The sequence below is a fragment of the Chaetura pelagica genome, unplaced genomic scaffold, assembly GCF_000747805.2.
Source record: "Chaetura pelagica isolate M959 unplaced genomic scaffold, ChaPel_1.0 scaffold123, whole genome shotgun sequence".
Taxonomy (NCBI): domain Eukaryota; kingdom Metazoa; phylum Chordata; class Aves; order Apodiformes; family Apodidae; genus Chaetura; species Chaetura pelagica.
Genome location: NW_009953295.1, coordinates 9,566,517 through 9,580,044, shown reverse-complemented (window position 1 = coordinate 9,580,044; position 13,528 = coordinate 9,566,517). Strand labels below are relative to the sequence as shown.

Genomic DNA, 13,528 nt, shown 5'->3' with positions numbered 1-13,528 from the left:
GACTCCGCTGTGCGCCAGACGTCTCTGCGCGCCTTACCAGCCGCCCACGCTGCAGCTACTTATTCAGTAAACACACCTTTGTCCGCAATGTAGATGGTCCTTGTCTGCTCCTGTAGTGAGCGGCTGGGAGCGGAGCCCCTACCGAGAAGATCCCGGGGCGCGCCTGGGGTGTCCGTTCCTCAGTCGTTCCCACAGCCGAGCAGAGAGGGTCCCATCTGGGGTGCCAAAATGACGTGCGGAATAACGACTTTAGAACCAATAAGGTTATAAAGAAGGTATGTTTATTCAGCGCTGGGTGCACGGGGGATCGCTCCTCCACAAGCGTGCACACCCTAGGACTATTGGCAAGGTCATTATATGCCACAAAGTAATACATATTCATCTATACTGCTGCATATACATTAGGTGTCCGAGGATAGGGAGGGGTTATTACAATTAATCATTAGCATAGTTGCCCCCCCGAGCTCCTCCTTGTTGCACTTGCGCAGTATCTTCTGGTGGTCGTGGGCAGGGGTCTTTGGGATGAAGGCCGTATGTCTTCCTCGCTGTGCACTTTTCACCTCTTGGCATTCCTTTCTGGGGTCTGCACCAGGGTCTTGTCTTCTCTGCAAGTTTCTGTGGGAGCATCCTCCCACACAATACCTTCCCTCACAATTCAGGCCTTATCTATACATTCCAAGCCTTATCTATGCTAAGCAGTGCCATCCTGTTTACTCCTTATGTGTTAGTCCTTTCTACCAAGGTAGGCCATCTGGCTTTCCTCAGATCAATTGAACTATTCCTGAGACAATCTAAACCCTTGTAACATCTCAGGGAATACCGTACAGTAAGTCCTTAGATAATCTGAGGTGCCATCATTCACAGAATGTTAGGGGTTGGCAGGGACCTCTGGAGATCATTTGAGTCCAACCCTCCTGCCAGAGCAAGACCACCACAGAAACTAGGGCAGGTCACTCTTGAAAGTTTTCAGAGAAGGAGACTCCTCAACATCTAGGCAGCCTGTTCCAGTGTTCTGTAACCCTTACAGTAAAAAAGTGCTTCTTCATGTTGAGGTGGAACTTCCTGTGCTCTAGTTTGCATATATTGCCCCTTGTCCTATCACAGAGCATGACTGAAAACAGATTGCCCCCTTCTCCTTGACACCCACCCTTCAGATATTTATATACATTAATAAGATCCCCTCTCAGTTTTCTTTTCTAGACTAAACAGCCCCAGGTCTCTGTTTATGTTCTGAATGTAAATGTCACATTTCTAGACTTGTAGTTACATGGCCATGTCCACGGACAGAATTTATCTGCAAAAGTGATGTTCAGGGGTGCCCACTTGTTGCAGCACTCAGGTTGGATTAATTTGGGAGAGGGATGATGTGTTGGGTTGAGGCTTCTGTCCTGCCTCAACTGTGTCTGAATGGTTGTAGAATTTATTTGGAGCTCCTGTGGATCAAGGTGAAAACGCACCAAATTCTGCCAGTGTAGTTGTGTTCTCTATTACATTTTAGTCCTCTGTGCTTCTTTTGTTTTTTCATCTAATAATTCTGCTTAATTTCTCATTGTTCCATTATTTGAAAGTCCAAGTCCATACAACTACTTTTCATATGAAAGAGTAACCTCCTCTAAAACAGTGGAGGGCTGAGGTGAGCTGGGTAGGATTTGGTACTTACAGTTGGAGAGAATCTAATTCCTCATCTACAGTGTTTACTGTGCAAAAATTATCTCTTTTGATAGTACTTTTGTAGAAGTTTATAATATTTTAAGCAATTTCTCAGCCTGGACAACCTCTTAACAGCAGTGTTTTTTAAATCACTCATTAATATTCCTGAATTTTGCTTTAAAAGTGTAGATCAGGCCTCTGTGATTTGTTTTAGAGTTTCTAAACGTAGAAGAGCTCGCAATTTCTGCTGCCCAGTAAGGGGAAGTATAGAGGCCTTCACTTCTCTGTAAGGGTTCTTTAGTTTTTTTGTACAATAATTTGTTACTTTTAAAGGTCGCCTACAAACCCCAGTTGAGGTCAGAGTCTAATTTTGCTAAAAATTTGGTTAAGAGACAGTTCCCATCCTGAATTGGTTGCAGTCTGAGTAAGAGAAGTCTTTAAGATGCCTGTTCTTGTTCCCAGGGCAGTAAGTGGTTGTGATCTTCTGACCCAATGTCTGTCTTGTGTGTAACAGAAGAGGATTGGCATGTGTATATTTATGCATGGTCACAGCAGTCTTAAGGGGCAAAGTGGACTAAGGTTTTGAGGATTGTGTGCCTTGTTATGGTTCTGCATAGCAAGGTGGGCATACACTTGCATACCCCTGCCAAAAAGGCACTTGCCTTCTGTGTTTGCGAGACCCTTTTGACTCTGAAGAATGGCGTTTAGCTCTTTGGTTACTTTTTAGTAACAGCCAGTAGTTACTGACGCTGTGTCTTGTCTTTCTAAAAAATACTGGGAAGTGGACTCGTGTTCGTTGGAGCTCCCATGGCTGGGTGCCTGCTGCTGTTATGAAATCTGCTCCCTTATGTAAGGGATGGGGCGTGTGGTGCCCACTCGGTGCTCGTGCTGCAGCTGTCGGGATTTATTATTGCTCCTGGTGTGGGGATGTTGGCGACGTGTGACACACACTTAGGAGCACACTTCTGCCTGGGACTGTCTGGGAGGGCAACGAGCAGGCAGATAAGGACTTCTCTGCTTGAGTGCCATCTTTGGAAAGCTGCAAGAGATTCAGGTAATGCCAGCTGCAACACTGAAACATGGAGGATGCCAGTGGTATTTCACTTGTCTGTCTTTTACTCTAAATTACTTTGTATAGTTTACCTTACACAACATAACTCACCTGTTCAGTTGTTCTGTGCTGTTTGGTTGCTTGTACTACTGAGTTCATGTGTTAAAAGTCAGGTAGTTTGTTGTGTAGTTCTGTGTACCTCAAAGGATATTTTTAGGAGGAAAAAAACCAATGTAGATGACCACAAAATACAAAGGTTTTCCCTTTTAGTGTGCTTTTTATAGTGCAATGTTGCTTGTCCTTCAGAATGCAAAAGGTCTGTTTATTAATCTGTTAGAAGATAAAATATCTTCTAATGGAAAGAAAAATTGTCTTTTTTCATACTTCTGAGGTAGATGACGAGCTGATTTATGTGTGTAACTATGTTACAGTTGCTAAGTTCATAGGTAGATGTCTGTATAATAGTGGTATTTTTGTTCTACAAGGTACAGTGATGTGTAGAAGCCCTCTGAGTTACTCTTCACCTTCAAATGGTTTAATGTCAGGTGGCATTGTGACAATAAGGTTTAACATCAATCCTGTATGCCTTTTGTAGGGTGAAGTCAAAAGAGTATGATGCACCCCCTCTAACAAGACAGGGCTATTGCCTACTGTCATCTGAAAACCTTGAGAGGAAAGCCTGCCTAAGGCTTTGCAGGGTGAGGAAGTTTACTCAGTATTCAGTGTAAGTTTTTACTTTGGTTTTTGTTTGTCTTTTAACTAGAGATACTCTGTCACCAATTGCCTTATTTAATTGCATTCCTTTTGGGTGTGGAGATGTCTGTAGATTAACTGTGTATTACCTGTAACCATTCCTGCAAAAATCAGTCAAATTCCCATGTAAGAGCACAAGAGCTTTAAAAATTACCAGAGCATTGATTTACTTTTTTTTTCCTCTGTGAACTCTGTTTTTTTGATAGTAGAATATAAAAAATTGGAGACTATTGATTGTCTGCTTTTCTGCAGAAAGCTGAAAATTGTTATTGCTCTCCGTCATTCTTTTCAGTTACTTTTTTCTCCTGAATCTGCATGTTCTCTGTTTGTATATGCATATATACATTCTGTTCTGCATGTTTAGAGATCCTGCTTCCTACTTATTCTTGTATACAAGTTAAAGGTTGTTCCCTTCCAAGCAATTAGTTCAAACAAGATTAGATCCTTTTGGTGCTACTTCTCTTTCAGACATGTATTGCTACTTTTCCTTTCAATCATTTATAAGCCTACCAGCCCTAATTTAAACAGATTCTAATTTTAAAATTTCATAAAATAGTTTTAAATGTTCATCAAAGCTTTTTTTTTTTTTTTTTTTTTTTTTAAATCCACTTGCTTTTTCCCCTCTTTGAGCATAGAACAGTTAAATTAGCTTGCCACTTCTGGTTCTTTTTTGCCTTGAATGCTGGTACTTATGTGTCTAGATGTCTTTAGTATCAATAAAAGCAAATTATAGCATAATACATGTAAAAACAATTTTAATTTTTTTTGAAGTGTTATGTGGGGAAAAATAAATAATTTTATTCAGGCAGGCTTTTTCTGTCCCAAGTTTTGTAGCATAATATGGACTTGACATCATCACAACATAGTCATCTACAAAATGAACTGATAAGAGCACTGGAAAGACAAGAAGGTAAGATGTTTCTTATTTCATTGTATTTTCTTGTTGCACTTAGGAATGTTGTTAAGTATAAGGATTGAAATGTCTTACTGACAATGAGCTATCTTCCCATTAATTTTTTTTCTGAAGAATTGTGTTTATGACACTTGTACAGAAAATACAACAGATAGCACTGTTGTGGTATTCTAGCTATGCAGTAAGTGTCTGCCATGCCAGCATACTTTGGTCCTGGCAGTTTCCTACCACTGCCTGGCATCTTGCCTGTGACTGATTCCAGGGAATGAAACTGTGACTGCAATCAAGCTATTCAGGAGAGGTTTATTTATAGGGTATCAAATAGGGAGAACTGGTTATTACAAGCTTTGCTTCTATCTAGATAGCCTAAAACCTGCTCTTCAAACACCTTTGGGGGCTGTTGGCAGCTTTTTTTTAAATCAAGTTCATGGTTGCACATCTTTCAAGATCCTAATCTTTTTAGAGGTCACCAAAAGTAAGTCAAGGTTTTAGAGCAAGTATGTGTGTTGTTTTGGGGATGGGGTCTAGTTACATTCTACAGCTAAACATGAAAGAAGGAGGTGGTTTGGGTTTTTAAAAAATATTATTTCATTTTTAAATAATATTTTTGTTTGAAATCTTAGCTGAATCTTGGTCCATGTAGAGCCAGGTTTTTGGCCTTCTGCTTTTTCAAGAGAGCTCAGCATCCACTTTTTATTTCGCTAGCTGTTCAGTGAGGCAAGGTGGAGTTTTGGGTCTGACTGCAATACTTAAAAATAATTATTTCCTTACTGAAATGACTATTATTTTGGTTTTGAATATTTTTTCTAAGTGCCCCAAATCTATTGCCTTCTCTGTAAAGCTCATATTGTGCAAGAAGATAGCTCATACAGATTGGTGTATGTTGCTGTTCCACAGAGGTTGCCCAGGGAAGTTGTGGCTGTCCCCTCCCTGGAGGTGTTCAAGGCCAGGTTGGATGGGGCCTTGAGCAACCTGATCTAGTGGGAGTCGTCCTTGCACATGGCATGGGCATTTGGAACTAGATTGTCTTTAAGGTCCCTTCCAACCCAAACCATTCTATGATTCTAAAGTACCTTAATCTGAAGATTTTCTTTAACAGAACTCCCTTTTGTATTGTGGATTTCTGAGTTGAACTGAGAACTCAAGTTGATCCTATGCAACAAAGCATTATTGTTGGGCAAAGAAATATCTAGAAGTATAAATATTTAAGTTAGAGCTAGTAAAGACTGAACTATTGATGTCTCATTATATATTTTGTAGTACACAAGGGCTGAAGTAAAGTTGCACAGGCATTTCTGTGTTTCTGGAAGTTTGGCACTCTAACATTGGTACTCTCTTCACATAGGATTTAGAGTGGGGAGGAATGAGTCTGCATGTATCTTCCTTAGCTTTTGAATGATAAAAATAAATTGAATTCTGGGACATCAGGTGTATGCAAAATTAATCAGTAGAGCAGAATCTTTAGATCAAACCCAGAGGTATATTCCACTTAGCTAAAAGAGTAACTGTAGATAGCAATAACAGGGGGTTGTCTTCAATGTCTAGGAATACTAGGTAGAGGAGACATGAATGGAAAATAAGATATCTTTTCAGTTTCATATGACACCAGGCTTTGGCATATTAAATTCCATGCCAGGTTCTGGAAGTAAAGGGTGCTGAACCTGCTGCATGCAAACTTAACCTTCTTCATCACCCTGAGCTTTGTTCTCATCATTTTCCCCCACTCTCTCCCCCATTCCCATTTCCCCTAGTTTCAATCTCTGTTTCTTGGGGTTCAAGTTCTGTTCAGTTTCTCTGAAAGTTCCAGGCTGAGCTCTTCTACTTGGTGCCTTTCCTTCTTAATTGGCTTGTCACAACTTTTCCAGGCTAAAACTCCTTATTCTTGTTCACGATGCTCATTACTAACTGGTTCTCAGCCTACAGGTAGGTCCTCACCCTGTCTGATCTCTCCTCTGGTGTCTTTATCCAATCGGTTCTTCATCACACCTGCATAATTAGATGTCACTTTACTTTCCTCTCATGATTTCTGTGTATCATTATCTTTGACTCTCCTTGGCTAAACATTTCTGAGATCAGACTCTGCCACTCCCATCTTTATTTTTTGGATAATAAATTACTTAACTGCAGTTGCATTATTAAACTTCACCCCAGAATTATTTTACCTCTGTGACAAAAGGAGAAGAGCAAGTTTGCAAGGCATACTTGTCCTTGACAGTCCATCCTCTCATTTCATTTGGCAAGGGATCAGTTTTTAATCCATAAATATCTGAGAAAATGCTGACCTGGTAACCTTCACATATCTCCAAGCATTTCAGAACAGACAAGCTCCTTCTACTCACCCTGTTTGACAGATGTCCTAATTAATGGCAATTCCTGCTATAGTTTCTAGTCTCTGGGTGGAGTCCAGAAATGTGCCTTAAATGGGACATAGCTGGAATGAGAAGTGAGAAGCAGCCTAATCTTGTAACTTAGAAGTTAAGATACTCAGCTGGGAAGAGGGAGTGACTTAGTGTCTCCTTACCATTTCCTGGGTTACTTCTTAAAGATACTTCTTTTTCACTCCTGTGCTCCCTGACACTTTTCCATTGACTTCAAAAACTTGGCCATAAAATGTGAAAAATGTCTTGAGACCAGAATGTGGAGCCTGTCTGCCTCATCATAACTGAGTGCCCAGATCATAGCTGGGCTTTCCCTTGGTTGATGTCCTTCTAGCATGATTCTTCCAATCATGGTTTCCTGATGGCCCACCTCTGGTGGTGAAGGAGGGAAGGGGAAGCACCCTTGGGTGAGTTGTGAATTTAAATCCTTCTGAGGAAGATCCAGCACCCAGTTCCTCCATTTTTGGAGTCCTTAAATTGCTGAACCATCCTTTACATAGTGAACTTTGCAATTAACAGTGCTGGTTATAAAATGAACCTATTTATGCTATATATAAATGACACTTTTGCTATATGTCCCCACCACCTGCCTTCCCTTCTTTCATCTTCCTCTTTTTTCTCTCTTAGCTTTACATATTACCTCTATCTTTCTTTTTTAAAAGACAACTGAACAACCTCTTCCATTAATTCTCATCTCAAAAGCATTAACTCCCCACCCCAAACCTCATGGAAGTCACACCATTAGTTGCCTACATTTCTTTTCTTCACTGCAGGATTAACCTGACTAAGAGATAGTGTGGAATGAGACTTGAGCACAACCCAATTAAAGAGTGACTGGAGTTAAACAGCACCTTTACACAAGTCAGAATAATCTAAAAATACCTCTTCTCTGAATTTACTTCTTGGCTATCCTGTAGTAACTTATCTCTGAGCTCTTTTACTTGAGGTGTATGTCTCTTCCCTCAGTAAGCAAGATCCCCTTTTTCTGAAAACGTTACTAAACTTAAATAGAAAATTCCCATCTATGGAAAGAGCAGAAGGTGCAGGCAACACTTACATAATCAAAACACTCATTAACTCTCCAGAGAAGTCTGTAACATCTTCCCTCTCAACCATGTGCCTGTCTTTCCTGTTTTCACATCTTTGCCTTTTACAGTAGCTGCAGTTCAACAATAAATTAAATTTTTCTTGACTGCCAGATAAGAAAGGCGGCGAGTTTGCATGCATTGTTGTTGTCTGTTACTTTCAGGTTTGTTCCTCAAATTAATATTTTAGAAATCTACAATTATTTCTAGCGGAAAATCGACAGGCATTTTGTTGAGTCCCTTCTGTTCCATTGACTGTGGTACCTGGCATGTTGTGGCATGTCCTTACAAGAAAGTAAGAGCCATTTTCAATGGCACAAAGCCTTCTTGACTGGGCAAGGTAAGAGATGTGAAAGGTAAGACTAGGCAATCATTTACAGTGTCTAAATTACTCATACAGAGCCTTCCTATCCATCAGGATATTGGCTGTCAGCCTTTTATAATGTACATTAGACCATCTAATTTAAGAACACAGTCTCCTTTTGTAATCAAAGGGGAATTAGTTAACTTTAGAGATTAAATAGCTGCTGAGCTTAGACCTGAAGTTGTTTTCAATGACAGACAAACTGATGAAGTAACGAGGCAAGTACCTGACACATTTGAATTAATTATGTGTTCATGAGATAATGTGACTATGATAGTTCTATTTTCATTCTTCTAATGGTTTTGAATGACCCGTGACTTGGATGGGTCTGGAATATCAGTGGTGTGAATTTCAAATTGAAATGTACCTCTCAAGCCTGAGTAAATACATAGACTAGATCCTGTCAACATACCCCTCTCCTGTTCTTGTTTCCTCATGTCTCCTCAGCTAAGTGCATCTTGTCTCTTGAGTGAGAACAGGCAGCTTGTGGGTGGCAGTTCTGTACTTCTGCATTTCAAAGTATAAACTTTCAAGCATGATATTACCCTGACATAGTATCTCAGATTTAGCAATAGAATATACCTCATCGTTGACATCACTTCAGCAGGTTGAGCTGAAATTGTAATTTCCTTCTTTGTAGGTAGTAAGTAAGTAAAGAAAAATTATAGTACTCTGCTTTAGTCAAGAGCATTATTAGATTTACATGGAATTTTGGGGACTATTCTGTGATTCAGAATTGTGTCTGTTTCCATGTAATGATCTGTAATACTTGAAAGACCAGGGCTCTGATCCTGAGATGTCAGTAGCTCAGTAAAAATTTTGAGACTTGAGAGTCCCTTAGAATTCAGAATTTTGTCAGGTCAAGGTCATGCTCAAAGCTTAGATTTCATTCCATTTGCCAGTTGGAGAACATCCATCATGGCAGGAGAGAAGCAGAAGATGGCTGGGTCTTATTTCTTTGTCACTGTGGGCTGTGACACCATTTGACCTCAAGAGATTAAGTAGGGTCAGGACACCACTTGAAAGAGACTAGTCTGTATTTTCTCCCCTGTAGGTTGTTTTGAGGAATCGTTGAGTGAAACTATTGTCTCTGAATTAGTGCTGTCCTCATCCATTAGCAAAGCATTTTAAGGATGTTTCGTTACTCTGTGTGTTATTTGTGAATGAGTCTGAAAATGGAGATACTGACTGCTAGGATTTTCTTGGCAGCTTTTAAGTGGAAAAGTTTTTTACTTCTGTTTTTAGTCACATTTTAGTTCAGGTATCTAGACAGTAGTATTTATTTTTGTTAAAAATAGAATTTTAATTCAGCCTCCTTGTCTTTGCTGCTTTTTCTGCATTTTAAGTGCTGTTTAACAGTGCCTGTCTCTGTTCCCTTATTATTCATCAGAGAATGCATTAATGTAGGTGGTATCATTAGTTATGCAGTGAGAGATTTAACATATGCTATTAATTGATGGAAGATACCAAACTGTATTTTAAGGTTTCCATTTCCTTGCATGATTTTATGTGACAACTGGTGTAAAGGGAACAGCTGATCATGTCGCACATTTCTAAACAGGTATTATTTCTACACATTCTAAGCAAAAAGTGTGCAGATAAATATAGCCTAAGACCCATTCATGTGATTGCTAAAGAAAAGGATGCTGCAATTTGCAACTTGCTCACAGCACTGGAAAAGGCTGCCCAGAGAGGTTGTGGAGTATCCTTTGCTGGAGACATTCAAAACCCGCCTGAATGCGTTCCTGTGTGATGTGCTCTGGGTGACCCTGCTCTGGCAGGGGGGTTGGACTAGATTAGATTATCTTTTCAGGTCCTTTCCAACCCCTAAGATTCTGTGATTCTGACCTGGTCTGTTTCCTGTTATTTTCCTTCTGCTTTCCCTTCCTTCTTGAAGGACTTCTCCAACTGTCTCAGCAGAACTCACGTTCTTTTCTTTAGGTTTTGTTCTAATATAAAACATTTCATTTGACATTTGAATGTGTCAGCAAAATCCCTGCACAAGATTTTGCAGCTTGACACACATTTCTCTAACCTACCACTGACTTCCAAACTCCAGTCTTCTACATGATTTAGTATGTCTCTTTGGAAAACTATGTTCGCATTTCACTTGTAATAACGTTGATTGCTTTGCCTTTGAGAATGATGTTTATGCCATTTTCTTAATGATGTGGTTGATATAGTGCAAGATGCGTCAGCAGTATGACTGTTCTCCCTCAGCTCTGGTATTACTTAAAATCAAGTGAGTTCAAAAAACATGCTCCAAAGACATTAGACTTTTATGATAAACAATACTTTACCTGAAATGTTTCAAAGAACACTGTAAGAAATCAACCCATTCTTAAGAAAATTTGAGATATTAAAATTCTATTTCAAGAAGAATTTGGAGCATCCATAGAAGGGAACTTGTTTCTGAACAGAAGTTCAAGATGTCTCATCTTAAAGTGAAGCTCTAGCACCTGAAACTCCAGTGGTTTCTGTGTATACATGCTCAAGCAGAGATGAATAGGCTGAATAACGTAATTCTATGTATATGCCAGTTCCATGCCTGTCCAAATCACAGAAGAGGAGGGCAAACCTGATCAAATCCAGGCAAATGAAGAAGGGAAGAACCAGTCCTAGCAGACTTCTAGGTTCTGACAGTTTAGTAATGAGTGCCTGAGTAGTATTGCCAATTCTTATGAGAATTAAAAGCCAGGTCAGTTAAATCCTCTTCTCTTGCCTGACTATTTTATTGATGAGTCAGTTGTCTTAAAATGTCATTAAAATACATTAAATGAGTAATAATTCTAATAACTTTTTTTTCCTGAGCAAGAGAATATAGCCTAACACAGAGATAAACCTTTCCAGGAGAGTAACTTCCTATCAACTTTTTACATCTGTTATCAAGAGCCTATTTTGTTGAAAGTACCTGCAGAACTTTCTCAGTGTTTGCAATTTTTAAAACTTCATCTTACCTGGATTTTGCTTACTCTGATAACAATTTTCATTTTGTTTGAAATATTTCTTACTAGTTCATTACTTTTCTCTCTGATGGCAGTTACAGAAAAATAAACTCAATTCTTTTTGTGCAGTCCCACAAGAAATGTAGTTATTCTTAATGATATAAAGCAGAAAATAGAAGAGTGTTTTTTTGCAGTATGAAGAGAAACTTTATGTAAGTCAGCAAATCTAACTAAAAGTCTGCACTCCTTATATGGTCAGCATTCTTCCTCGGAATCACTGGTGTTCTGGTCCTAATAAAATTTCTCATTAAAGTTTTGAAGCCCCATCTACCATATTATGTCTCTTATGAAACATACACTCTTTTTGATTCTCTGCAATAATGAGATCTTCTTAAGGGGAAAACAAAAATATAACAATTATGTAAACTTCTCCAGATAAGCCACCTGGGGGATTACCAAAGGGATAAGATGGTCAAAGATTGAAGTGGTGTTATTAATCAGCAGATTTGGGGTTCCTCTTTCAGGGGTGTGAACAGTTTAGCTCAGGTAGGGAGCAGTGGCCTATAAACTCTGTTAGTGTAGGGGCTATGCAATCCTTAAGTAGAAAGATTGCTGATAATATATGGAATAGTTGGAAAATATTTATTGAGCATTAGAGGAGTAGATGTAAAAATGCTAAAGTTTTATAAATCTTCTGGCAGAAGCTTTGTAAATTAAGAGTGAATAAGTTATGGCTTCTCCACAAAATTTGATCCAAAACGGATGTCAAAGGAGGAGGAATCAAGAAAAATGATTGTAATTGGGAGGTAACAGCTTTTTACTTCCACATGTAGTACTGATCACAGAACAAGATCAGACTGTTCTAAAGAGTCAGAGAAGACTAAAAGTAGACTATATCTAGTACGCCTAGAAAAAGGATGATATATTAAATACACTTATGATATGGGTAATAAGACAGTTTCATATTAATTCTTTCTTAAGGAAAGCTTAATTTTACACTGGAGAAGCATTTCTTTGGCATTTAACTCAAGTTTGTGCTGAGTTCCCTGCTTTCAGGCACAGTGATGCATGTGTGTTCCCTCAACATCAGAGGCTTGCAGAAGATGTAATGGGCTGCCACATGCTACTTGTTTCCTAAGATCTTAAAATATCATAGTTTCAGTGTTGACCATTTTAAGTTACCTTTATAAAATTATACTGTGTATATTTTTAATTTTACTGTATCCCATGACTAATGTTCCCCTCACAAGAAAATTTATTAGATTACTGTGAGTTGTTTAGTGGGTTTTATTGTTGGGGTTTTTTTGTTTGGTTGTGTTTTTTTAATGTTCAGGTTATGTCTTATTGTCAACATACTAAGATTGAAGATTAAAGTTTTTGCTTTTTCTTCCTTGGTTTTTGCTGTTCTCTAGTTTCTTCTGATGCTCAGACTAAGCTTTGAATTGCAAGCTTAAAGCCCTGGCTAATGAGACTAAGCATCTTCCCAATGTGTTTTTGGTATAATCGCTTTCTTTGTTCACCCCTGCTTTTTTTCCTTCATTCTTCCATCACAAGACTTTGTCATAGGTTATGTCAATAAAAATACCAAGGCATATGGGAGAGCAAATGACAACATTTCAGGCCATCATGTCCTGTGACTGCAGTCATTTGATGGGGAAGAAAAGGTGAAGAATCTTTGGTAGGCCAATATGTTTTATGCTGATGAAAACATAAATGTTCTCATTTTAAAAAGCAATAGGGCTTATAGTTTCCATGCAGATCCTGATATTGATATTTGTCATTTCCGTGGTAACTGCAGGCTTGATATAGCAGCTCTGCTTTGACCAAGGTGGTAACCCAGTTATCTAAATCTCAAGCATCCTGTCTAGGAGGTGGAGCTTGTAAACATGTTTTGCTTTAGTTAATTTGCCAAGAGATCACCATTGGCCATGAAAGTAAATTTCATGTGAAAATTTTGAATTATTCTAGACTTTTTTTTAAGAAAATCCTCTGGACAGCTTTACTTACTTTTTTTAAAAATTTTTTTTTGGGGTAACATTGTGGTACAGTTTTGTGTGATTAAGGCAAAACTGAAACTGGCTTGGTATTCAGCTAAAAAAGAATGAATCTTCTCCTGTTAGGAGAGTTATCCAGGATTATGTTAGCTATCATAAATATCCTTTACATAGCAACAGGGATGGCATTCAGGATATCAAGCCGACTGGAAAGAATCCCTCTGACAGGGCTCAGTTGGGGTGGGCGGATAAGCTTTCTTGACAACACTAGTGCTTTCGCTCCTGTGTGTCATAATTTGTGTTGCTAGGATCTGTTTCAGAAGTTTTGTGACAGACTTGTAAATGATACTGTGGCTCCTTTTGTTTACTGTCAAAAAGAACTATAATGTAGGGAA

General features: G+C 38.8%; 1 protein-coding gene across 1 annotated transcript in view; it reads left to right on the top strand.

Annotated features, from left to right (window-relative positions):
* The first annotated feature begins 4,294 nt into the window (after positions 1–4,294).
* LOC104388990 (protein-lysine methyltransferase METTL21E-like) overlaps positions 4,295–13,528 on the top strand; it is a 13,896-nt gene continuing 4,662 nt past the window's right edge. Inside the window, exon 1 of the mRNA XM_009997930.1 lies at positions 4,295–4,364. Within this exon, the coding sequence (XP_009996232.1) occupies positions 4,295–4,364 (70 nt within the window). The remainder of the gene's footprint in view (positions 4,365–13,528) is intronic.